The sequence below is a fragment of the Lynx rufus genome, unplaced genomic scaffold (assembly GCF_022079265.1).
Source record: "Lynx rufus isolate CCGP_SWC_20201006 ecotype Redwood Valley unplaced genomic scaffold, mLynRuf1.p SCAF_10, whole genome shotgun sequence".
Classification (NCBI taxonomy): domain Eukaryota; kingdom Metazoa; phylum Chordata; class Mammalia; order Carnivora; family Felidae; genus Lynx; species Lynx rufus.
Window position 1 is genome coordinate 50,423,235 of NW_025814824.1, and position 27,981 is coordinate 50,451,215.

General features: G+C 41.1%; 1 protein-coding gene across 1 annotated transcript in view; it reads left to right on the top strand.

The window, feature by feature from the left end:
* Window positions 1–27,981, top strand: part of TEK (TEK receptor tyrosine kinase) — a 106,022-nt gene that overhangs the window by 64,055 nt on the left and 13,986 nt on the right. The window contains exons 8-16 of the mRNA XM_047065125.1: window positions 838–989; window positions 2,607–2,751; window positions 8,667–8,828; window positions 10,584–10,718; window positions 15,208–15,495; window positions 21,338–21,637; window positions 23,506–23,657; window positions 25,169–25,379; window positions 27,772–27,882. Of these exons, the coding sequence (XP_046921081.1) occupies window positions 838–989; window positions 2,607–2,751; window positions 8,667–8,828; window positions 10,584–10,718; window positions 15,208–15,495; window positions 21,338–21,637; window positions 23,506–23,657; window positions 25,169–25,379; window positions 27,772–27,882 (1,656 nt within the window). The remainder of the gene's footprint in view (window positions 1–837; window positions 990–2,606; window positions 2,752–8,666; window positions 8,829–10,583; window positions 10,719–15,207; window positions 15,496–21,337; window positions 21,638–23,505; window positions 23,658–25,168; window positions 25,380–27,771; window positions 27,883–27,981) is intronic.

Here is a 27,981-nt window from a genome sequence, read left to right on the forward strand (position 1 = left end):
CCTCCATAAAACAGCCTGTAAGTCACTGCAGCTCTGGGGGCACTTACATCATCCACATTCCCCATTAAGTGATGGACTGCTTTCTGCCTTATTTCACGTTTACTTACAAAGGGTCTGAGGTTCTCAAATACCTTACGATTGAGAATAAAATTGTTCTATTTCAGGATTATCCATTCTACTACATAGGTATTCGGCAAGGAGTCATGATACCCTCGTTGCTACTAGAGACCTTTTCTTTCAGTATTGGCAGCAACACTTTTGATTGGTTGTTGCCTAGAAACCAGTCTGGGGCAGTTATAGTCTACTTCGGGCATGTAAATGTGAATGTTTTTAATCGCCTGCTACTTGGAGATTCCCAATCAATGAGACATGTCTTGTATATCAGAATGGAGGATCAGCAAATAGGTGGGGTCATTGGCTGAGTCAGTGAGAACCTAGTTTTGGGGTTTTTTTTTCTTTGCTTTTGTTTTTGTTAACATTTTCTTAAAAAGTAAAAGGAGCTGAAAAGTAAGGCCAGGGGGATGTGGCCATGATAATCATTTTAATATAGAGACTGTCCATCCCAGATCCATGGAGGAGAGCAGGGCATTATGGCAGAGTGTGGACTCTGGATTCATACAGATCTGAGCTTGATTCTGGACTCAGAGCCTCAGTCTTCTCATCTGTAAAATGGGGAGTACAAGAGCATACCCCCTAAAAGTGTATTATGTGATGATAAAATGATATAACATTTGCGGAGTTCTTACCTGGGGTGTAACTTGCTAAATGGTAGCTGCTTGTATTACTCTTGCTGCTGTGTTAAAGATTAGATGCCACAATGTTGTTTTCTTCATGCAGGCATGCCAAGGATGGTCCCAAAGATAGAGGATTTGCCGGATCACGTAGAAGTAAACAGTGGTAAATTTAATCCCATCTGCAAGGCGTCTGGCTGGCCACTGCCTGCTAATGAAGAAATGACTCTCGTGAAGCCGGATGGAACGGTGCTCCATGTAAGAGTCATTCTTAACCTGTCTCCTGACACCACTAGATGCTTTCTATGCAGTAATCCCCCACTAAAGGCTAGATTCCACACAGGGCTTGTGTCCTCCTAAGCCAGTGTACTGTTAGCTTTGACAAAATGCCATGTCTCTGGGGAGGTAGAGCAGATTCAACACAGCCTGGCCAGAGCTACGGTGCAAGGTTGGAAATAGACCACCACAGTCTATCCACCAAGGCTGGCACTCATCCTGCAGAACTTTCCAACTGTGTGTGTTGAGAAGTATGTGTCAGCCTGTGCAAGGCTCAGCCCCCCGAACTATCCCCATGTTCTAACTTCTCCTATCAGGAAGAATGAGGTGGTCTTGTGGCCACCAAAGTGTGTGGCAAGGTAGGTGTGGCCCCATGAATCAGCAGGAGATTCGTGTGTTACCCCCCAGTGCTATCAGGAAATGGTGCTTTGATGACTGGTCTACTTCTACAATGCTTTTGGGAGCAAAAATTAGCAGCATGTAAAAGAGGGGAGTTCAGCACAGTCCTTTTGACTCTAGATGAATCTGCTCCCACGTTTCCTGTTCAGAAACCGTGATCCATGGAATCCCTTGGATCTGAGGACATTCCTTGACCCTCCTACTACTTCACTCTGCCCTTGCTGGCGCTCAGCTCTGGTTAGTGTGCTGTCATAGCAGTTCTTCTCTGCTGGAAAGGACTAAACAACTTCTCCAATATGTTTGCCTCTTTTCTCCCAACAATCCCAAATGCAGCACAGACAGGACTTCCCCAAATTTCTCTGTGTCACAAGTGATCAGAAAGTTGATGTATTTTCTTATCCAAAGATTTTGAAGTGGTTACCTTTTTTTCTCTCAAAGATGATTGAACATCACCTTGACAATAGGGTAGATGCGAGTGACCTCTTGAGGGCAGGATAGGTAGAAAATGTGCCATTACTGGTGTTGACACATCAGATGTTCTTGATTCCACTCAAAGAATTCATTAGGTAGTGAAACAAACTGACAGCTTCTTCAAATCTTGTTGGCCTTTTCACGAGTTATTGGAAGTAAGAGCTACCATCTAGTGAGGGTCAACCATACTGTATACAACATGTTGCTAAACATTGCTAAAAAGCCTGTTCCCTTTTTGTAGAAGTGGAAATTGGCTGGGTGAAGTTGAGTAATTAAGAAATTGGTGAAAAGTGACAGAGCAGGGATGTGACTTGAGGTTCATTTGTCCTCAGAGCCCTGATTTTTCCCACAACACCACACTTGACAGCTCCTCAATCATTTTAGGAAGCCATTTTGTCCTCTCACCAGCCATCTCCACATTAAACTGGGAAGGAACAAATGTTACCAGAAGCTGTTTAAAAGAATTAGATTCCTAGCTTGTAAGTGTTTACCCCACACTCCCAAACATACAAACACAACAGCAGGATCTGAGAGGGCAACTATCCAATATAAACTTTCAGGGCCACTACAATAGCTTTGGAAATAAGCCAATGATTATACTAGCATTGCATTTGGTTTCTTAATCTCTCCTAGAAAACTTCTTATCAAACAATGAGGTGGGGTCAGTGTTATGGACCTTTCGTGTGTTTTGCCTCCCTAGAAGCTTTTATTTGTATTCATCCCTTCCAGCCAAAAGACTTCAACCATACGGGTCATCTGTCAGTGGCCACATTCACCATCCACCGGGTCCTCCCCCCTGACTCAGGGGTCTGGGTCTGCAGTGTGAACACAGTGGCTGGGATGGTGGAAAAGCCTTTCAACATTTCTGTTAAAGGTAAGCTCCATTTTATAGAAGTAGAGCTTGTATCCTTTATGTATCATTGGGTGCTGCTCCAAGACAGAAATGTTATCTGAGCACTAAGATGATGTTAGGATATTTTCCAGGATAGGAAATCTTTTTTTTTTTTTAATTTTTTTTTCAACGTTTATTTATTTGTGGGACAGAGAGAGATAGAGCATGAACGGGGGAGGGGCAGAGAGAGAGGGAGACACAGAATCAGAAACAGGCTCCAGGCTCTGAGCCATCAGCCCAGAGCCTGACGCGGGGCTCGAACTCACGGACCGCGAGATCGTGACCTGGCTGAAGTCGGACGCTCAACCGACTGCGCCACCCAGGCGCCCCTCCAGGATAGGAAATCTTAACAACTTTTTATATGCATGAAAATGGAAGGGAGGAATTAAGTATATGACCTGTGGAGTCACACAGCCCTGGGTTTAATTTTTGTCCCTAGTAGCCAGACACCTGTCTATAGCCCTGAGCAATTGAATTTAACCTCCGTGAGCCTATCTTTATTTGAAAATAAAGCTTAGTTTATCTATCTCTCAGGGTTACTGTGAAAATTTGTTAAATATGTAAAAACACTTGGAGTTGTGTCTGGAACAACATGTCTTATAGTGTTAATATTTCATGAAAAGTTTGACTTCATTCTATTCACTATTGCACAGGATAATTTGGCAAATACTTTGAGGCTTACTCATTTATTATGAAATCCAGACTATGCTATATAATGAACATGAATGATTTCTTTCACATATTCAGCATTGTGAGTATTCTTCCTGCTCTGAATTAGTATTTCAAAATTCAAATTAATCTAAGTGGGTGTATGTACATTCTTGGCTTGAGCGGAAGAAGCAATGTGGAGGTAAATCCAAGTTAGCTTGGCTGGTATACATGGATACCACAAGGAATTTTAAATGTCAGCTTCATTTTATTAAAACGTGTTTTAAAAACGTTTATTCATTTTTGAGAGAGAGAGACAGAGCATGAGTGGGGGGAGGGGCAGAGGGAGAGGGAGACACAGAATCTGAAGCAGGCTCCAGGCTCCGAGCTGTCAGCACAGAGCCCGATGCAGGGCTCAAACTCACAAACCACGAGATCATGACCTGAGACGAAGTCGGATGCTTATCTGACTGAGCCACCCAGGTGCCCCAGTATTTTTTTTTTAATGTTTATTTTTTATTAAAAAAATTTTTTTTAAATGTTGATTTATTTTTGACAGAGAGAGAGACAGAGCATGAGTGGGGGAGGGTCAGAAAGAGAGACACAGAATCTGAAACAGGCTCCAGGCTCTGAGCTGTCAGCACAGAGCCCGACACAGGGCTCAAACTCACAAACCGCGAGACCATGACCTGAGCCAAAGTTGGATGCTTAAATACCTGGGCCATCCAGGAGCCCCTAAATTTGTCAGTTTCTTATGAACTCATTTAGACAAAAACAGCAAACAGCTCTCTGATATGTGTTGTAGAAAGAAAAGGCACCAAGCTAAGTGCCTCACATACCTCATCTTATTTAATTTTTATAAGAACTGTGGGTGATAGATGTTGTTATGACCACTTCACCAGTCAGAAAACAAATTCAGAGGGGTTAGTTAACTTGTGTAAGGTAGCATATCTCTTAAGAAGTAAATCTGAGTTTTGAACCCGGGTCTCCTGACTCCAAATACTCCACCATCTTTTCTAGACCATTTTATTTTCTGAGTCTGTTGTGTTAAAGATTAAGAAGCAAGATAACCAACGCTGACTTGTATTTGACCCATTTTGCTACTTGATTAGGAATCTTTGGGCTATCCCAGAGCTAATTCCCATAAATGAAATAAATGTAAATGCCCAGAACCTAATCTTTTTTTGAAAGACCAATAACAACATTAGCCTGAATACAGCCTTATACATTTGGATTCTGTACCCTGAGGATCTGTGTAAACTGCCAAAGAATCTTTAATATTTTTTGGGTTACTGGAAAAAAGCCCTGATCTGTTTTATTCAGTAGAACATTCACACGATCAAAATAATTTCTTATATCTTGCGTGTTCTTGAAAGGAAGGAAATGATATGCAGACAAGACAAATTACCTTATTTTTAAGCTTGTTGGAATGTTTGCTGCCCATGGAAAATAAATAAGTCAAAAATAAACCATGTTGCTAAGATTCAGAAGAGTCAGTAGTTCTCATTTTTATTTTTTGGTGGAAGTCACGGCACACAGCATCAGTGCATAGAAGCATCTGTTTTACTAGGTTACCGATGCCTCTTCATGTCATAATTACTGATATCCATAAAATGAAAATAGCCATTAGGTAATTTAATCAGTGTCTTTAATCATAGTTGATACACACACACAAAAAAAAAAAAAAAAAAGATGCAAGGCTTTTTGCTGCCAGAAGACAAGTTGGTACAACCACTTTGGAAAACTGAAAATACATACTAATCATTCACATACCTATGACCTGGCAGTTCTCCTAGATACATGCTCAAAAGAAATGAGGGTGTATGTTCAAAAAGGCATCTTCAATAATGTTCAGAGCAGTTTTATTCATAATAGCCCCAAATTGAAATTAACCCAAACATCCGTCAACATCATAAAGGATACATAAATTGTAGTATATTCATATACAACGGTTTGCTAGGGTTGCCGTACAAAGTTCCGTGGACTAGGTGGCTTAAACAATGGAAATTTGTTTTCTCAAGTGCTGGAGGCCAGGTGAGTGATTAAGGTTTCAGCAGAGCTGATTTTTCTCCTAAGGCCTCACTCCTTGGCTTATGAATGGCTCTCTTTTCCCTGTATTTTTCATATGGTCTTCCCTTTGTGTGTGTCCTGATTTAATCTTCTAAAGAGGACAACGGTTATATTGGATTAGGAACAGACCTAATGATGCCATTTTAACTTAATGACCTCTTTAAAGACCCTATCTTCAAATATATTCCAAGGTACTAGGGGTTAAGAATTCAATGTAGGATCTGTTTAAGTACATAAGAGATATGCATACACATATGCATACACATAATAATTGTGTTTGGGGGAACACAATTCAGCTCATAACATCCTACAATGCAATATTAAATAGCAAAAAAATTAATTCCTGCAATAATACATAGACATAATATTGAGCAACAAAAATATATGCTTTATGATTCCATTTATATAAAGTTAAAAAACAGACAAACCTAACTGATAATGACAGAAGCCAGGAAAATAATTCCCTATTGACAGGGCAGGGGCACAAGAGTTCCCTTTCGGGAGGCGAGGAGGCGCTGGAAATGTACTGTGTTTCAGTCTGGGTCATGGTTACGTGGGTGTGTACCCAGGTAAAGTCCCTTGAGCTAAACACACTTAAGATTTTTGCACTTTACATTATGCATATCTCAATGAAAATTATTAAATTTTTTAATGGTTATTTTTGAGACAGAGAGAGACAGAGCATGAGCGGGCGAGGGTCAGAGAGAGGGAGACACAGAATGTGAAGCAGGCTCCAGGCTCTGAGCTGTCAGCACAGAGCCCACTGCGGGGCTCTAACTCACGGACTGTGAGATGTCCTGAGCTGAAGTCAAATGCTTAACCGACTGAGCCACCCAGGCTTTCCTCAATAAAAATTATTAAAAGACAAAAAATAAAATGATAAATTACTAAGAGGAAGCTTTGGGGCAGTTTGTTTCATGCTTGTAAAAGTATCCCTTTTATAAGATACTGGTATTAATAGCTATAATAAAATAAGCATTTGATGGTTTAAGCAAACAGGTGGTCTTATTTGATCATACAAGGGAAGCATGACTTAATGAATGAATTTACTCACAGCAGTGCCCTCTTCTCAGAAACTGCCCTAACTAAAAACACTGGCAGAATCTGAAAGACTCTACATACATAGCATACATTCTTGGGGAGGGAAAAAAACAGGTGTGCATTTTTAAGAAGGATAGGTTAGTGGAGCTACAGAACTCACTAGAAATTCAATTGACAAACATTACGCAGCACCTGGTAAACCTCCATGGTCTTTGTCCTTTCGGGGTTTAGAGTCCAGTGCAGTGTTTTACAACCTTTTTATCATTATCACCTCACCAAGGAGCCCCTTTAGAAATTTATTCCCAAACTCTCCTCCCAACACCATAAAATGTTAGTATCATGAATGTACTGCATATCTGTTTATGAACTTAGGCTCTTTCGAGGGTCACAAACCATTGTATTATCTGAGGCTTTTCCAATCATGCAAGAACCAATTTTAACCACCTTGGGGTTGCTATTTCACCCCATTGAGAATACTTGGTCTTTGAGATGGGGAGATTATTCTGGATGGTCTGGGTGGACCTACTGTAATCACATGAGTCCTTAAAAGCAGAGAATTTTTCTTAGTTATAGTCAGAGATATCACAATGGAAAAAAGAGTTGAGGAGACATGATATTGTTGTCTTTGAAGATGGAGGAAGGAGCCACGAGTCAAGGAATGTAGGTGGTTTCTAGAAGTTGGAAAGAACAAGGAAACAGAGTCTCCCCTAGAGCTCCCTTACTGCCATGCTAACACCTTGATCCTAGTCCAGTGAGACCCGTGTCTGACTTCTGACCTCCAGAACTATAAGAATAAATTTGCATTGCTCTAAGCTCGAGAGAGAGAGAGAGAGAGAGAGAGAGAGAGAGAGAGACCATGCATAGTCTAATAGGGAAGACCAATGTCAAATGATCACACAAAATCTCTAAGAATAATAAATTCTGAAAATTGCAACAAAGGAAAAGTGTAAGTTGTGTGAAGGTGTATGACACACAAGCCTAACTGGGGTTTGGGGATGGCCTCTGTGAAGAAGTCACATCAGAGCTGATTGCTGAATGATGAGTTAAGAGGTACCAGAGAGTAGTGGGAGGTTTGGAGCACTGCTGGCAGAACAACATGTACAAAGAACCTGAGACAGAAGGGAGCTTGGTACACTGTCAGTTGGATGAACTGAAAGATCAATGGCACTGGAGGGTACTGGGTGAGGGCAAGAGGAAGCAGGGGCTCAATTGTGCAAGGCCTGGCAGGTCATGGTATGAATCTTAGATTTTACTCTAGACATGATGGGGATCCATAGTTAGGTCTTGAGCAGGGAAGTGAGCATATTTTAAGGAGTACTTTGTGGATAATGGTTTGGAGGGGCAAGAGGAAAGCCAGGAGACCACACCACTGGCAAATGCATTGAATCTGAACAGAGAACTCTAAGGGTGATATGGCAAATGTGGGAGAGTTCTCCGGCCTTGAGACCTCAACCACCAGCCTAGTGCCAGGTTCTTGATTTCATTGTGAGAAAGAGTTCAAGAAGGAGTCAAAGTGGAGCAGAAGACGCTTTATTGCAAAGCACAAGTACACACTGAAAGGGGATGGGTGGGGTGCAGGTACAGTCAGATACAGGATCTGAGTCGCTTGGGTGGAGGTAGGGTTCTGCTTTTTTATGGGTAGTCATAACTAGGGGATGGTATGTTCTTGTAGGGTTGTGGGAATAGGCGGGGACTTCTAAAAACTCTGCATATTATTACGCATTCTCCATGTCAGCTACTATATGCAGGCGCAGTCTGATTTTTCTCTTGTGGCTTCTCCACAGTCAAAAGGTACTAGGAGTACTCTAGCGCCCCCAATGCAGGAGTCATTCTTGGCAATTTGGAGGCTAACTGGGTCTGTGTACACGTGTGCTTGAGCCTGAGCAACAATAGGATTCTTATGGCCGTGAGAAACCACAGAGCTATCACAGGGGTTACTCAGATGTCACATTCCGTCAGGTGTCAGACTCAGTTCCCTGTCTTTTGTTCCTCCTACGGTTACCCAGTGTTTCCCTATTGCACCTGCCTCAAGAGGGTTTTGTTGGAATGTAAGGGCACTCTTCCTCTACCTCCACCAAAAAATGATAATCAAGCTCCAAAGTGTTCAGGACTAATCTGATTGTTGAAATTTTCTTTAGTTCTTCCAAAGCCCCTGAATGCCCCAAACGTGATTGACACTGGACATAATTTTGCTGTCATCAACATCAGCTCTGAGCCTTACTTTGGGGATGGACCAATCAAATCCAAGAAGCTCCTATACAAACCTGTTAATCATTATGAGGCTTGGCGGCATATTCAAGGTAAGGTGTGAACAGGAAAGACTCCAGCTAAAGAAGTGGCAGGGGTAGAAAAAAAATTCCTCAAATATAGAAATCCTCTCTCCCACTCCCATTCCTCTGCCCCTGGGTAGTGGCTATAGCAGAGGGTTCCACTTGAGAGTATTCAGGACAGAGTGCGTGGGTCCTGAGTTCTTGGGCTAACTTTCTGGAAATTGTGGTATACTGCAGGACACAGAACCAGGCTGTGTCCAGCGTTACTATTTATATCAGTATGTCTTTCCCACACTTCTCTGGCTCATCAATCCTCTGTTTAGCTACTCTATCTGGCTGGGTCATGGTGGAAGATACATGCTCATGCCATGAATACGGTAATAGGAAAGTCCAGGGCCTGCTGGAAAGGCAGAGAGACTATAAAATCTGAGGGGTGATTGTTGCTGATGTATTGAGTTGTTCATTCTTTTTCTCTTTTGAGACTTGCCCTGTCCTGCAGGCTCCCAACACACAGAGATTTTGAAAGGAATTTGGACCTGAAAAGTTTGGGCTGTGACAGACTAAACTGGGGTTGGGGGTGCGGTATGTGGACAAAGAGTTGCCCCTCCCCCAACTCCCTGAAGGAAAAAAAATCCCAAAATGTGATAAAATGTCAACAGTTCACGGAAACAGTTACATTTATTTTGAAACACAAATTGCAGTTCTTTTTGTTCCCTGATGTGGAAATCACAGGTTGTTTTTTTTTTTAAAGCTGAACATTGTCAACTGGCTATGGTAGCACCAACTTGTTAGAGCTCTCACTACCACACTTGTGGACAACAGGCATCCTTTAGTATCATTATGCCTGTCAGTTCCTAAAAAGGGCCCTCCACATACTCTCTGTAGGTAATTGACGAAGTTTCAAGAAGGAGAACAAAAGGAGGTTTGAGCTTAATGCTAGCTGACCTGTGTTAAATTAAGTCATGGCATTGTTACTGAGCGCTTCATTCTATTCTAGACTCAGCTGAAATTCAGAATCCCAGTGACATAAGGCTGATTTGCTATGTTGCTGTTTACGATATCAATGGCTAGGTCTTATTAAAAATCAGCTTTTTTTTTTTTCAATACGGTGGTACTAGTCCGTCATCACTTTCTACAAGTGGACATTCACAAAGTGTTCTAAGAACTCTTATACACAGCCCAATTCTTTTTTCTTACCAACTGGGAGTTTATCCTACAATTAGGCAATAGTTTGCAATAGCTATGGAGGACAGAGGCTGGCTAAAGCTAATAGCTAAACATGCATAAACTATTTGTTTATGGGCTCTGTTTTCAAGTACTTCAGAGCCCTTCCTGTGCAAGTAGTGTAACTATTACAAATCTGTTATCCGGTCTTTGTAAACAAACTCCCAAAGAATCTCTTCTGTTGAGAGCTGACTGCAATCACTATGTATTTAAAAACAGTGGCAATTAAATTATTTTATATTATTGTAATTGGGATTTTCCCTCCCTTAAATCTAATTGTTATTTCATATAGTTGAGGATTTGTGTGGTTTTACTCTACAAATGAAAAGACAAATGTGGAAGTGATTAACTGGCTCAGAGACCTACATGAAATGTATACATCGTCACCTGGAAACTTCCTCTAAAAAGCCTTTTTTCCCTTATGTTAGGAATGGCTTGCCTGTTTCACTTACACATTATTTCTGAGAACCAAACACTAGTTCACATCACAATAACAACATTCTGATTTAAGCAAGGTATGAGAATGCCAACTTAAGTTTCCTGGACTTTCCCTCTTCTCAGTGACAAATGAGATTGTTACACTCAACTATTTGGAACCTCGCACAGAATACGAGCTCTGCGTGCAGCTGGTCCGGCGTGGAGAGGGCGGGGAAGGGCATCCGGGACCCGTGAGACGCTTCACCACTGCTTCTATCGGTCAGTGGAAGCAAACGGCATTTATTCCTGCGCTGGGTGGGAGCGGGGAGGAAGGGGAAAGAGGAAGGAAGACCAGGAAGGGTGGTGGTGGGCGAGTGGATGGGTGGGGGTGCAGGGGGAAGGAGTTTGCTTTTGAATGGGTGGGAAAGTGACAGGAAGGTTGACAGCTTGGAGCCAAATCGTTCTTTTATTTGGGCTGCACTCCTGGTCTATCTCCCTGGGGGAGGGTGTCTGCAGCACTCCGGGACAGAGGAGGAAGCAGATGAGCCTTCAGGAAGGCAGGGACATCCCTTAGGAGTTGGGATTTACTTAGCAGCAACTGCTTGGTTCCTGAGTTTCACCAACAGCTTCCTGTTTCCATCTTCAGGGCCTAGGCCAGACTCTTGCCACATGTATACTTCAGAAATCCCAGTTGACTTATTTTTAAAACTAATTTCTAATGTTTCAAACTAATTCATGCCCGTAGTTAAAACGTCAAATAGAATGAAAGGCTGTTATCCAAAGATCAGACCCCTGTGTCACCTCCCCACCTCCGAGTGCTCCTCCCTATAGGCAGTCAGTTTCACCTCCTTAAGCTACTTCCTTTTTTTTTTTTTTTTTTTGAGAAAGACAGTGCAAGTGAGTGAAGGGCAGAGAGAGAGAGAGAGAGAGAGAGAGAGAGAGAGAGAGAGAGAGAGAGAGAGAGAGAGAGAGAGAGAGAGAGAGAAAGAAAAAGAAGTGGGACTCACCCCAGGCGGGGCTAGTATTTACCCAAAGTGGGACTTGAGCTCACCTGATATGAGATTTGAACTCACCAACGGTGAGATCATGACCTGAGCGGAAGCCAGATGCTTAACACCTGAGCCACCCAGGTGCCCAAGCTATTTCTTATTATATATACCTCAGTGGTTCTCAAACATTAGTGTCCATAAGAATTACCTGGAGAGCCTGTTAAAACAGGTATCTGAGCCCCCCCCCCCCCCCCACCTCCAGAGTTTCCAATTCAGAGTTTCCAATTCAGTAGGTTTGGGGTGGGAGTCAGGCTCAAGATTTTGCAGCTCTAAAAAGTTGGCGAGTTGTACTGGATTTTGCATATCCTCGGTCCACGCGTTCTGAGTAATATAGTGATATTTTTTTGGTTGATCAATGTTAGTATCTATTGGCCTTCTATTGTGTTAACTGAGAATCCTTTGAATCTGTGAAGCTTCCTTGATGCTAACCTAGGCTCCATCTTTCTGCTACCCAGGTACCCCTGTCAGAAACAGGGGAGTGATCCCTTGTAAAGTTTGCCTTTCTAGTGGTCCTTGGGTATAAGCATTTGTTGCTGTCTCCTGGTCAGCGCTTTATAGTTTGTAGTTCACATATATTTAATTTATATTACCTTAAAGGGTAAGAATCATCTTCCCCATTTTATTGAGTGGTTACTAAGTTGATCTTCAGACTTAACATCCTTTTACTTCTTTGGTTGTTGTTGTTGTTGTTGTTGTTATTATTATTATTATTATTATTATTTTAGCTAGGAGCCCAAAGACACCATTTCTTTATCCCACTTGGTCAGTTTTCCTATTTTTAGTCCAGAAGGATCTGGATTAATGAGTGTGAAACACGAAAGAACATCTAAGTCTCCTGCAGGGGTGGTGCTTCCCTTAACAGAGACTGCCCAACTTCACTCACCCTACCTGTTTCACCTCACTAGCGCCACCCTTAGAAAACCAAAGGGAAACTCCAAACCAACTCTGGTGCTTGTAGAAGCATTGTGCAAATGAGGAACGGTTTCCTGGGAACTCAGCAGATAGCAAATACCAAAAATCATACCAGAAACTACATAAAGTAGAAGATAAAGACATCAAAGGGGCTTCTGGCTGTGGTCAGGTTGCTGCTCGAAGGCAAATGGTAGTTAATTCTCTCTCTGCCAGTACTGATGAATCAAAGGGGAAGGTCATACATAATCTGACTCAGATGGAAAGTATTTATGGAACAGATCATAAAACACTTCACAGACCCACACTGGACTGTCTTCAGTGCTCAGAACATGTTCCAGCCAGGATGTATTTAGAAGTCTCTTGGAATATTTCAAAGGAGTTCTCAGGGGTAGGTGGGGAGGGAATTCTTGATGGTTCTTCTTTTCCCATCATTTGAATCTTGCTGATGTTTGGTTTTTAATTTATCTGGCAGTTGCACTATTTATAAGTGTGTTGACTAAATGGGGAAGGCCAGAAGGCCAGGAGAGGAGGGAAGAGATCCCACTCTGAACACATGGCACATACAGGGCAGGTAGGGAGGGGTGAAGGGTAAGTCATGTTCCCGAAGGAAAGGCAAAGGGAAGTTGGTCCCAGTTACTCCCCTGTACCAGGCATAGGCTTAGAAGGTTTAGATGTATGCTCCAAGACATCAACCCTCTGTTCTGCTTTGTCGTTACAAGCTTGCCTAGCCCCTCTGGGCGGCTTCATGGACCTTAAACCTCAGAGATGAGCCAAAGGCGTTGACATCACCTCTTTGAGTTTGTAAAGGTTATAGGGAATAATAACTATGTAGAGTAATAAATGTATTCATGTTAAATAGTTATAATAATGATTTAATTTGCAAAGGCTATAGAGAGTAACTATTGCTTTAGCATAATGCCAAGTAAATTGTGGGACCTGACTGCTGGTTCTCCCTAGTATAACAGCAGTCAGACTGGCTTGTGGGAGTCACTGTCCTGATGTATGGAAATAGACCCTTCTTCTCACCAAGAAGAGTTAGAACAGTGTTTCTCAACCTTCTCTCCCTTTCCTTCCCCCTCCCCCTCCTCCTTCTTCAATTATTGCCCCCTTTTTAGATATCTGTGTCCTTAAGACAAAATGTCTAAGCCATTGTAATGTATAAAATGTTCTCATATCCCAGGAACCAGTTTTTGCCCCCTTAGGGGCAATAATGTCCCCACTGAGAAAGCACAAGTTAGAGGATCCCTATTCTGTGTTTTGCAAACACTTAATATCTGGAATTTAAAAATCAATTTACTATTATTAACTGAAAATACACAGATTCCTTCTGTGTCCATTGACACAAGACAGGAAGAGAGGGAGGAAGGAAGAAAGAAAGGAAGGGAGGAAGGGAGGGAGGGAGGGAGGGAGGAAGGAAGGAAGGAAGAAAGGAAGGAAGGAAAGTAGGTTATATTAATAGAGTCCCTGACACCTTCCAAGCATTTTCACATCCATTATCCCGTTTACTCCTCCTGAGTCTGCAAGATTGCTTTTTTCATCCTGTGTTACATGCAAACTTGGAGAACTTACGAATTTTCCCAAGCCACAAAGCATTATCTGATTCATTTCAGAACGCATATTGTTTCCATTCAGGTACCTGTCTGGTAGCCCAGGGTCTTGGCAGGGGCAGCATGTGGTTGTAGCTGATACTTTGATGTGATTAGAGCCGGGCTGCTCCAGGCCCTGCCACCACAGCTATTATAATGTTTGAAATTCTTGCTAAGGAGAAGTAACCCTAAAATTGCTTTAAAATATGTTGCTCAAAAGCATGACAGGAACACTGAATAGTTACCTACTATCCCACAATCTTGGGAAATCTGTTTTAATTAAAAAAAATTTTTTTTAATGTTTGTTTATTTTTGAGAGAGAGAGAGAGGGAGGGAGGGAGGGAGGGGCAGAGAGAGAGGAAGACACAGAATTTGAAACAGGCTCCAGGCTCCAACTTAGCTACCATCTGTCAGCACAGAGGCTGACGTGGGGCTCAAGCTCACGAGCCGTGAGATCCTGACCTGAGCTGAAGTTAGACTCTCAGCCTACTGAGCCACCCAGGCGCCCCTCCACATTTTAAATTTTTATCACTTTCCTCCCTGTCCTTCACCATTTGTAGACATGACTTTTACCATGTTGCAGAGTTTTTTCTCAAGTATTATAAATACTTTATTGGCCTCCCATACTTTTCCTCATGATCTATTTTAATCCATTGGATGGCTATATCATAATTTATTAAAGCATTTTCCTATTTTGAGTATTTAGGACTGTTTGCTATTTAAATAATGCCATAATGAACATCTTCATGTACATAGGTTTTTCCCTTTCTTTGAATTATTTCTTCAATATAAATCCCTGGTATGGTTAGGTTATAGGGCCAAAGCATATGGTCATTTCTAGGGCTATTGGAAAATATTCCCAAGTTGTTCTCTAAAGGTCTTCCTGTATTATAAGTATTCAAACTACAAATTAGAATTGTTACAAAGATTTGCAGTTTTGATAGAAAAAAAGTCTTGCATGGTTGCTAGCTTGTGTTTCTTTGATGGCTTGTGAAGTTGTATATTATTCTAGAAGCCAAGGTTGTTATGTAAAGCTGCCCTTTGGGGCTGTTTGTGCTTCACCCTATGTGAAAATCATGGTCTAGGGGCACCTGGCTGGTTCAGTCGGTAGAGCATGTGACTGTTGATCTTGGGGTTTTAAGTTTGAACCCCATGTTGGGTATAGAGCTTACTTGAAAATAAAATCTTTAAAAAAATCATAACCTTTCTGGTTTCTCCCAGGTCTCCCTCCTCCAAGAGGTCTTATTCTCCTACCAAAAAGTCAGACTACTCTAAATTTGACCTGGCAACCAATATTTCCAACCTCAGAAGATGACTTTTATGTTGAAGTGGAGAGGAGGTCTGTGCAAATGAATAGTGACCAGCAGAATATCAAAGTCCCAGGCAACTTGACTTCAGTGCTACTTAACAATTTACACCCCAGGGAGCAGTACATAGTCCGAGCCAGAGTCAACACCAAGGCCCAGGGGGAATGGAGTGAAGATCTCATCGCTTGGACCCTTAGTGACAGTAAGTAACTCATGTGCCCCCAACCTTGCCTGAATGACATTTGGCTAACACTACTTGGACTTAGCTACCATTAAGTCAAGACTGTTTGCTGGAAATCGTAAAAGGCAGTTAATTGTGAATGGAGGCTAATTAATACCCTGCCCCAGCATACCAAATCATTTGAATAACCTGTAATGCATAAGAAATCTCCATGTTTTTGGATTTGCAATAATTCAGGCAGGACTGTGCTAAAATTTACCTTTCCTTGGTATGGAGTTATGTATTAAGTAAGTTAATAACATGAATAAGCTTTCCTAGGGTTTAATTTGTTACAGGACAGTTTTCAGGATTGTCCTCTTTCTTGGGGCGCCTGGGTGGCTCAGTCAGTTAAGTAACTGACTTTGGCTCAGGTCATGATTTCTCAGTTCATGTGTTCAACCCTCACATTGGGCTGTCTGCTGTCAGCACAGAGCCTACTCCAGATCCTCTGTCTCTTTTTCTGATCCTCCCCAGCTTTGCTCTGTCTCTCTCTAGAAAACAAACAAACAAACAAACAAGCTAGGATTGTCCTATTTCTTTAGACACATAAATGCTGGTTACTTAGGTCTTTCCTAATCTTACAAGCCAAATACTTGACTTGAAAAATATTCATAATAGATAATTCTTAGGGTTCCAAAGTATATTTGAGAGTGATAAAATCGCTTTTCTTTCAAAATATTCTGCAGCCCAGGATTTTCTGTATTTCAGATTGGTCATTTAAAATTAGTTGGGACTTCTTGGGTTTCCTGGTAGTATTGAAAGTTTTTCATCATTAGGCAAAGAGTTCTCTTTTGATTCATTGCATTAGAACTATATCTGTGTGTTTTGGAGTCCTTGGAAAGATTAAATATTTCTTGGCCACACCGACTGCCACTTATGTTAGGATCTTGTGGTCCCTTGCCAATACCCGATGTCTGAGGCTCTCTTCAGCTGTGTCCTCACTTCCTCCGTACCAGGTGTAGACACTGGCTCTGTTTCTCCAGCCACTGTCTTCTGTGAGTGACATGTGAAGTCAACTGCTTTGTCAGTGTTCAGGAATTCTTCATCAGTTTGTAAAAAATTCTGTGAAATTTAAAGTTACAACATAGTACAGAGAATAGTACTTCAAACACTTACATTCCTACCACCCAGAATTAACAACTGTTAATATTTTGTCATATTTACTTTCAGCCTTTTTGTTGATTTATGGAAGTAATAACACCATACAGACAGATCACAAGCCCCTTGGAGCATCATCCCTACTCTCATTCTATTCTCTGCTCCCCAGAGACAACCCAATTAGGAGTTTGCTGTGTATCTTTCCATTCAAGGTTGAATCAACTCAGTATGTTAATTTCATCCATAAGTGCACCTATGCATACAAATCACTCTTCACCTTGCTCTTTGGAATAAACATCATTTCATCTTATCCATGTTCCTTTGTTTAGATCTGACACATATCCCTTTTTAACTTCTGCATAATATTCTTTGTTATGACTGTTGTCTTATTTATCCATTCCCTTTGAGGTGGGCATTTAGGTTGTCTGTTTTCTTCCTTCCCAACTTCCTTCCTAACTTCCTTCCTTCCCTTTTTTTTTTTTAACTATCCCAAAGAAAAATGCAATGATCATCCTTTATACATGTCTCCAGGTGCATAGGTGTGAGAGCTTTTCTAGGGAGTATGTCCAGAAGTAGAACTGAGGCTATTTTTCTCTGAAGTGGCTATTCCAAGTGGATGATGTCCAGGAATATGTGAGAGCACCATCTTCCCCACATCCAGTCCTGTATATATATCCTTTCTCTATAACACTTGATGTTGAAGAACTTTTTATGTTTCATAATCTCAAAGGTAAAAAATGGTACCCCACTGTTAATTTCAATTTTCTTTTTCTGGGTAACTAGCGATGTTGGGCATCTTTTCATGGGCATTTGGATTTCCTCCTTTTTTTTGATGTATTTGTTGATACACTTTGCCCATTTTCTATTGGTTGCCTTTTCTTACTGATTTGTAAAAAGCTGTTTATATAATTTGGATACTTATTCTTATTACACACATTGCAAATATTATTCTCATAATTTTTTTATTTTCACCTTGTCTGTGGTGACTTCTCCACAGATACTTTAAATTTTGAAGTAATGAGACCTTTCAATATTTGCCTTTATGGTTTGTACTTTTGTTTCAGAATTATTCTCTATCCCAAGGTCATGAACATATTCTCTGTATTTTTTCTAGTAGTTCTAGTTGTTTTGTATATTTGGGTCTTTAAAATTTAGGGATGTTATTTTGGTGTGTTTTTAAAAAATGTTTTATTTTAGTTTTGAAAAAGAGAGAGAGGGAGGGAGGGAACAAGCAGGGGAAGGGCAGAAAGAGAGGGAGACATAGAATCCAAAGCAGGCTCCTGGCTCTGAGTTGTCAGCACAGAGCCTGACACGGGGCTGAAACCCACAAACGGCGAGATCATGACCTGAGCCAAAGTCAGACATCTAACTGACTGAGCCACCCAGGTGCCCCTATTTTGGTGTATTTTAATCTTTTTAGTTTTAGTCTTATTTATTCACATATAGCAAGCTAATGGTCACAATGCCATACTTTGAGTAGTCACAGCCTAGCAATTTCATCTGGTCCAAGTGTAAGGGGTGGAATGAGTTAAATTTGGCCTATGGCCCCAAACGTATGTAAAAATAATACATGTGTGTAATTTTTTTTGCATACGTATATGCAGAGCATATCATTTGACACTTAACAATTACTTTGTAAGGAAATTAGAATAGGAATTGTCATCACATTTAACAAATGAGGAACCTGAAGCAAAGGAAGGTAAGCAACTTGACCAAAGTTATTAAGCAAGTAAATCGTGGGGTTAGGACTTGAAATTGCATATTTTAATTCTATGTTTTGTTTGTTTTTACTAAACCAGGATACCCATTAGTCTCTTTGGAGGGGCAATGAACCATTGCAAAAAGAGATCGCTTCTTGGAGAAGTTCATTTTGCAGTCATATCCCACTTGTAAATTGTTTGGTTAGCTTTTCCTAAAGTGTTTTAAAATCGACTTTAGAACCTACCCGGTGAAACTGCAAAAATGTAGATGGCTGGATTCAGACTCATTGCATCTAAATCACAGGTCCACTAAGCTAGTTCAAAGGGTGACTTCTTTCAGGCATAATGTGGATAAATTGGTAGATGTAAATTTGTGCTTTTTAGTTGGCATTAAAATTAGCAGGTGTCTGCAAGGCACTGCTTCTTTTTGTGACAGGTTTAGATCTACCGCTGGTTTATCAAGTTGAATATTTTTTTGAGGCACCACTATATCAAAGTTAATCATGTGTTAATAGTAGTCTGAAAATGGTAAGAATCCAAATATTCTGTCATCTCCTTATGGGAAGGAAGATTATTCTATATTTTTGTAAAAATATACAAAATCTTGGTAGTGGAGGCAAAGGAAGTTAAGACATACTGTTGATGAATCAACTGTAGTTTGGGACATAGAAAATGACCATCAGATTTGGAAGGCCCAAAATCCAATATTTAATCCTCATAAATTGCCACAGTTACCAAAGGAGTATGATCAACGTCATGGAAAGAGGAAATTTAGAATGCAGAAGAATCTCTGAGAATTTAGGATAGAAAGAATATACCTGAAGACATTTCTTGAAGGTTCTGTTTTGCTTCTAAGCAGTATATGGGGAAAGACAGTAATATATGGGGTGAAGTCGCCTGGGTCTTTTACTTACTTACCGGGACCAGTACAAGTCCTTTCATTTTCAAAGTCCATCTCTAAAACTGGATAATAAAAATCTCAGCACTACTCATAGCCACCTATGTGGTTATGAGGGTCAAGAGGGAACCTGCATATGGAAACACCTTGTCAACAGCCTCACAGATGGAAGGTATAATTGATATCGGGGCAAGACCTTGGATTCCTTCTTCCCTGGGGTCATACAGAGTCACTCTATTGTATAGAGTCAGCGACTTACCTCTTGCAGGAGTCCTTTACCAGACAGCAGGTTGAGTGAAAATGTAGGGACAATTCTGTGCCTATCATCTTCACATCTGGAAAACCTCAGAACCTCTCTTTCTCATCCTCCCCCCGAGTAGAATGTGATCTCTATTTTCCCTAAATCCCAGTAGCATTTTGTCTGTTAAGTCCTTGACACATTTTCTTATGTATACACTGACTTGTTACTGCTCCATAAATACATTTAGGGCAAGGATAGGCTTTTTGGGACAGTGGCTAAGATGATGGACTGTGGAGTCAGACTGCCAGGAGTTGAATCCTATTTCTTCTACACAATATCTATATGACCTTGGTCAAGTCACTTTACCTCTCTGGGACTGAATTTTTATAAGATTGTTAGGAAGAGGAGATGAGTTACTGTATGGAAGAGCCTATATAAATGTCACCTCTCATAATCTTTCTGTTCTCCCCAGCATCAAAAACAGTATAATATATGTTTGTGGGTAACAGAATTTGAAGTCTTATTTTAATGCAAGCATGAGCAAATATGTGATATATGTGTTGACGTTTTTCCTGGCTTATGCTATTTTGTCATGTCTTCTGGACTCCACTTCCAATTGATTGGAATTACCATCTGAGAAAACATCTATTTGCCATTCATGTTTTTTAAAAAATTTACTTCTTGTTTAATTTACATCCAAGTTAGTTAGCATATGGTGCAACAGTGATTTCAGGAATAGATTCCTTAATGCCTCTTACCCATTTAGCCCATCCCCCTCCCCCAACCCCTCTGACAATCCTCTGTTTGTTCTCTATATTTAAGAGGCTTTTATGTTTTGTCCCCCTCCCTCCCTGTTTTTATATTATTTTTGCTTCCCTTCCCTTATGTTCATTTGTTTTGTATCTTAAAGTCCTCATATGAGTGAAGTCATATGAATTTTGTCTTTCTCTAATTTCGCTTAGCATAATACCCTCCAGTTCCATCCACATATTTGCAAATGGCAAGATTTCATTCTTTTTGTTTGCCCAGTAATACTCCATTGTATGTATATATGCCATCTCTTCTTTATCCATTCATCCATCAGTGGACGTTTGGGCTCTTTCCATACATTTGCTATTGTTGATAGTGCTGCTGTAAACATTGGGGTGCACATGCCCCTTTGAAACAGTATACCTGTACCCCTTGGATAAATACCTAGTAGTGCATTTGCTGGGTTGTAGGGTAGTTCTATTTTTAATTTTTTGAGGAACCTCCATACTGTTTTCCAGAGTGGCTGCACCAGCTTGCATTCCCACCAACAATGCAAAAGAGATCCTTTTTCTCCGCATCCTCGCCAACATCTGTTGTTGCCTGAGTTGTTAATGTTAGCCATTCTGACAGGTGTGAGCTGGTATCTCATTATGATTTGTTTTTCCCTGATGATGAACGATGTTGAGCATTTTTTCATGTGTCGGTTGGCCATCTAGGTGTCTTTGGAGAAGTGTCTACTCATGTCTTTTGCCCATTTCTTCACTGGATTATTTGTTTTTTAGGTGTTGAGTTTGATCAGTTCTTTATAGATTTTGGATACTATCCCTTTATCTGATATGTCATTTGCAAATATCTTCTCCCATTCTGTCGGTTGCCTTTTAGTTTTGCTGATTGTTTCCTTTGCTGTGCAGAAGCTTTTTATTTTGATGAGGTCCCAGTAGTTCATTTTTGCTTTTGCTTCCCTTGCCTCCAGAGACGTGTTGAATAAGAAGTTGCTGCAGGCAGGGTCAAAGAGGTTCTTTCCTGCTTTCTGCCATTCATGGTTTATGAACTGACATTAAGTATCTCTTAAGAACATAATAATCTAAATGATGATAGTGTATCCTAAGTGAATTAAATTTTTTTTTAAATTTCTAGTTCTCCCTCCTCAACCAGAAAACATTAAGATTTCTAACATCACAGACTCCTCAGCCATGATCTCTTGGACAATCTTGGATGGCTATTCTATTTCTTCTATTATCATCCGTTACAAAGTTCAGGGCAAGAATGAAGACCAGCACATCGATGTGAAGATCAAGAATGCCACCATTACCCAGTATCACCTCAAGGGCCTAGAGCCTGAAACAGCTTACCAGGTGGACATTTTTGCAGAGAACAACATAGGGTCAAGCAACCCAACCTTTTCTCACGAACTGATGACCCTTTCTAAATCTCAAGGTTGGTAGAGTGGACAGGTATTTACATAGGATTATTTCTGGAGATGATTGGGAAAGCCCCATTATCTTAAGATATTTACCTGATATGTACGTCATGTGACATAACTCATTTGTCCAAATAGGCTTCACCATCTCTAGATAGGTTCTTAAAATGAAAATGCCCCTGGGAAGGAATCCTTGTTGATCCATTTTCTTTTGTTAAGCCTTAGGCTAAATTATCCCATCACATTCCCTATCCAGCAGTGGAAGCTCTGAAGAATATGAATTTGATTCCATGGAAAAAGAATGTGGAACCTGCTTAGTGGAGGCAGGCCTACGCTGGTGCTTCAGTGGGAGGCTCCAAGAACCAACACCATTCTTTCTCAAATGAACTCCTCTTTTAGCTTGGATGACACTATACTATTCTATTATAACTATCCAAGTTATAATGTCTCCACATCCACCACTAACCCCCACTCTAGTGAGAGTAAGCTCTTCGAGACAGATGGAGGTCCCTCAGAGTGCCAAGCACAGGATGCCCAGGGTTTGTGATTGATTACACCTGTTGAACGTAGTTAAGTGAACAAAAGGGACTCAGGATGGGGATTGGGGGCTACAGCTCCTGGAGCATCCTCCCTTTGAATTCTGTCTGCAACCGTACCTCCCAGCCCTCTGCCCTGTACCACAAGTGTGAGGGAACATAGAGTGACATTAGATGGAAATTTTGGAAGATTTATATAACCTGGACTAAGGTTTTTTTTTGTTTGTGTTTTTTTTTTTTTTACAGAAAATCTTATAGTAGTAAAAACTTCTTGGTTTCGAGGGCTACCTAGGGCTTAAGAAATAAAATGAAACATGGATATTTTCAGTGCTGATTCTTTGGAATATTTTTGAAATGTTAAAGGAATTATGAGTCTACCAATTATAGAGAATTGGAGTTTTCAGATGACACTCTTAATAAATGCATTACTTTTATAATTTTTTGTGTTTTGGTAAAATGTGTACAGGTCCTAAATCCAAGCTCTACAAAAATACAAGCAAAAAATAAAAAAAAAGACATAACAAAACAACAAAATTCTCACTATTCTATTCCAGACTTGTTTTTATGCACCCATGAGTAGAGATAGAAGGAAGGAAAGAGATAATCACAAAAGAATACTTGTAAGAAGATGGGGTGATGCTCTACATACTGTTTTTTGTAAAAATATATTGCATTTAATTTTATTTGAGTTTAAGGGAAAGAGATGGAAAGATTAGACCATAATCTTTAAGTTCATTTTGACCTGAGCCCTGAATTTAATGGTTTTTCTCTTCTGTCTCTCCCTCTTTCCCCTCCTCCTTTCCTTCATTCTCCCATTGGTATTCTCAGATTTTCTCTATCAGTTTTTTATGTAAGAAAAAAAAAAAGCAAAATACCTTACAGACTCTAAACTCAGCATCTTAGAACAAGAGAGATTTTCTAGGTGGGGAAATTATTCAGGGGAACTTTAGCTACTTTCCCAAAGTTCTACATCTAGTTAGTCATTCTCACTATTGCTTGACAATGTGCAGTTGGTTGGGCCTCTACTTGGAAGTAAAAGTTGGATAAATGATGAGATTAATAATTAATAATTATATAATAATCAGCACTTTGTGTTTTTTGGTGTTTTTTTTGTTTGTTTTGTTGCTTTTTTTTTTGTTTTTTTTTAGGTCTTATGAAAAGTCAGACTGTGAGTCATTCCTCTCCATTGAGTTTCAGAACATATGAATGAGTAGCCCAAGGTCCCATAGCAATTAGGTGGCAGAGTCAGGGCTACCATGACATTTCTGTTTCCCTGTGATGTCTACCATAGATGGTCTTGCCCTATCTCTCCAAAACTAACCCTACTGCTTCTCCTGTGTTCTGCGCAGTACCAGCGGACCTTGGAGGCGGGAAAATGCTGCTTATAGCCATCCTTGGCTCGGCAGGAATGACCTGCCTGACGGTGCTGTTGGCCTTCCTGATCATGTTGCAATTGAAGAGGGCAAATGTCCAAAGGAGAATGGCCCAAGCTTTCCAAAACGTGGTAGTGTCTCATCTTCCTACTAACTAATAAGTACAAGTCTGCATGAATGCAGAACCTTCACTTGAAAGATGTGGACCAGGAAATTTACTTCTAAAGCCAGTATTTTCCTTAGCCAGGCCTCATCTTCTCTTTGACTTCCGTTATGAAATGGGAGATAAACAGCATGACTATATAATTTGTTATCCAACCTGGAACAATTATGAGAGTGAAAAGGTTGCTCTTAGTAATTATTCAGGAAGCCAGGGCTAAAACAGGCCCTAACAAAGTGAGCTGTATGGTCATCCTAATGATAAGTCACCAGGGAGACTAATCTTGCAGTATGAAGAACTGAACACTGTTGGTAAGGAAGGACATGAGTGTAACCAGACCTCAGTGTCATGGGTAATGATGTATTGTGCTAGACATTTCCTATTTCCAGTTCCCACTTTCGACTTTTAGTATCTCCCACAATCTTATTATCCCATATACATTGTGTCTGTAATATATGTGAATTGTATGTACATGTGTGTATCTCCATTCCTTTGTATCCTTCAGTCTGCCATCATAGTTCATAATACCTGGCACTGCATCATTCTTTCGCCTAGACATTTTGATCAGTAACCAGAGTTTACAAAATCATACTTGACCAATATGTACCCTGTTTGATTCCTTTGGTTTTACTAGAGCCTGAATGTTTTTCTAGTGTGTGGTTTTAAGCTATGTAAAATGAACTTGCACCCAGCTTTATCAATGCCATGTATAAAACATTGAGTACAGCTACACATTCTAGATAAGGTATACCTTCATGTCCACAGATCCCTGAGCTTCCCCTCTATGGAGGACAAGGGGAGCTTTGTTATCTGACTCCATGCCAGAGGTGGCTCAACTCAAGCTGCTCCTGGAGAGACAGGGCCAGCAAGGGGGCCGGGAGCACTGGAGCTCCTATAATATTGGTGCCTTGTCATTATACAGGCCAGCCTCTCAAACTCAGGAGAAAAGGTGATGCTGTGTTGGGCTTTGCTGTAAGCGTCTGTCATCCTGGGGTCTGAATCTGCTCCAGAGTGGGCTCAAGAAGTTCTCAGATTTAGGATAAGCCAGAGCGAGTGAGTTAGAGTCCAGAATAGACCAAGACTATGTAAGAAAAGCTCTCATGGAGGCATGGCCTCTTACTGTCCCAGGTAGGATCTCTGTGTTCTTTTCCAAACCAGAACTAAATACCTGCTTATTTCAAAGCTCAGTAGAAACTCAATGTGACTAACTCAGGGATGTGCCATCCTGTGGCATCCCTGCTCTAGTTCTCCCCTGCCTTGCTGTCTGCAGACATTGCTAATTGATTGCAGAATACCTTCCCCCAATGCCTGGAAGTGTCCCATGAAGCTGTAGACAGTCTGTTAGATGAAACCTATTTCCATCTCCATCCCAGAATTAGTTTCTTGTTTCACTTGGTATGGATACAAACCAGGAGTATTTATGCATGTCAGAATTATGAAAAATCCTGACATAAAACCTTTAAAAAATTATTTCTCCAGAGGGAAGAGCCAGTTGTGCAGTTCAACTCAGGAACTTTGGCCCTGAACAGGAAGGCCAAAAACAACCCAGATCCTACAATTTATCCAGTGCTTGACTGGAATGACATCAAATTTCAAGATGTGATCGGGGAGGGTAACTTTGGCCAGGTTCTTAAGGCGCGCATCAAGAAGGACGGCTTACGGATGGACGCTGCCATCAAGAGAATGAAAGGTCAGTGCTTGGCCACATCAAGTCAGCATTTCACTCGGGCGGGGAGACAACTTGACTTCCTGTTGAATCTTTCCTCTATTCTCTTACATTATTTAAACAGAAAATTGGCATGGTGTCAGATATAGCTGTTCAGTGCAACTGCAGGTGATATTTCCTTTGAGGTCAGCTGGTGACAGGGTCAGGACATAAACATGAAGGCATGAGCTGTTTAAATGCCACTGTCTTGTTGTGATGTGAGAATACAGATTCCCTGTCACACACTGCTCATTGTGGGGGAGGACTGTTGTTTCTCTTACTGCAGTGGTTCTCAAAATTGAGCATGCATCACAATCGTCTGAAAGCCTTGTTAGAAGCAGACTGTTGGGGTCCACCTTGGTTTCTGACTCAGTAAGTCTGGAGCAGGGCCAGAGGATTTGTATTTCTAATTAGATCACAGGTGATGCTGACGCTGAGGGTTTGGAGGCCACATTTTGCAAACCACTGTCTTCATGGATTATCTGCATCAAAATTCCTGGAGACGTTAGCAATGCATCTACTTGGCTTCTCCCACTGTTGGATCTACACTATTTGAGTTTCTGGGGCGACACGTGAGAATCTGTGTTCTCAACAAGCATGCTCCTTGCTTCTTCTGTACCCTCAAGTTTGAAAACCATTGATCTAAGGTCACAAGAATGAGGTATTTTCCAGTTGTCTTCATCTCAAGACCGCTTGGTGCCTACCCATCTAACAAGATGGCTAATACACATCTTCTGAGAAAGCTGAATGTCTAGCTCACTGTCTGTACTCTCTTCTGTGTGAAGCGGCAGGTAATGCACATAGCTTGATTGAGAAGCTGCATTGTGGCTTCTAGAGCATCTGGGCTTGGAAAGCTGTGTGTCAGAACAGGGAATGTAATTAACTACTTCTGTGGGTCACCTTCACCGTGTGGGCTCTCTAAGGCTGCTGCTGGGTTTTCCTTTCTGACAGCAGTATTGAGCGCAAGGGGGGAATTAACTTGTTCTTTGCAGCAGGTTGATAGAAAACAAATAAAATAAAACAAATAAAATACTGTCAATGCCTAGAGATAGTAGTATATTTCAAACACACACGTACACATGTACACACACAATCTTGCTTAGCATCCAGAAATGTCTTTTCTGTTTTGATACTTTAGTTACAGGGAGTTTTGGGGAATAGTAAGGATAGTATGAGAAGAAAGGATATAGAATTTTGTAAAATCAGGGCTTTTAAAGTCTGATCTGAGCCTGATGGTCCCATGCCCATGTGAAGAGGTAAAATAGCTTAATGGGGCACCAGGGCAGAAAATGTCTGCAGGGAGAATGATGCATCCAAAGGAAGACAGATACTGAAGTAGGGGACAAGGTCATTATAAAGAACTTCATTTTAAATATGCTTCCAAGGCATTAAACCTCGGGCTTCTTATGGTATGAACAGGGTATCTGATTTGGGATTGCCTACTAGCTAGTTTTGTGTGTACCCTTAGCCCATATGAAACATTCCTGTAATTTCCAAGCATGTTCAGGTAGGCACAGGGCCACCAGCACCAACTGGCCCCCCCTTCCTCCCTTTCCTACCCAACATTATTTTTCAAAAAACCATAATAGCGCTCTGTCACCAATCAAGGCTGATCAGTTTGTGCATCAGCCAGAGAGAGCTTTCCCTTCAGCCTGGTTGGTACCTGGTGGTTCTTCCTCTGATCCAAGTGGTAACCGAGAGACAGGATGGAAAGAATAGAAACAGATGTAGTTCAGTTTCCTGACCATCAAGCAACTTCCATAGAAATGCCGTTGGATTTGAGGTGTTTTTTGTTTGTTTGTTTGTTTGTTTGTTTTTTTAGCAGGACTGATTTGTGGGAAAGCAGGTTAAAAGTATTATGATAAAGGAAGGTGTGTACATTCCCGGTGTTGTTGTACTGAAACTTTGGTTCTGCTCCTCAGCATATGCGTTGCTGGACAGCGGCTTCAGCTAGAATAGCTGGAGTCTAAATAGAGGCTGCTCCATCTCTACCAAATCATCTCACTGGGCATTTGAGAGCTTAAACAAGAAAACTTGAGAACAGTGGTTCTCAACCAGGGGTGGTTTGCCCCTTGGGGGACGTTCAGCAATGTGTGGATACACTTTTGGTTGGGCCGCTGGTATCTGGGGGGGGGGTAGAGGCCAGAGATGCTGCTGAACATCCTACTATGCAGAGGACAGCCCCCCAACAACAGAGGTTTCTGCCCAAAGTATCAATGGTACCAAGTACTCTTCCTAGAGTAATGTCTGATTTCTATACAGTTTTCCAGACCTGATGGTGACTAAGTGCCTCTGAAGGTCCTGGGGAGTGGGAGGGGATAGTTGTTTCTAAAGAGGTCTAACAGCCAGGGATCACAACTCTTGACTTAATTCCCAGAATATGCCTCCAAAGATGACCACAGGGACTTCGCTGGGGAACTGGAGGTTCTCTGTAAACTTGGCCACCACCCAAACATCATCAATCTCTTGGGAGCGTGTGAACATCGTGGTAAGATGCTCTTTTCCTGTCTTTCCTGCCAGAATTTTTGTTTAAAACAGGCACATTCCATATTGAAATTAGTAAATATAACAATCTTAAGAATGCTAC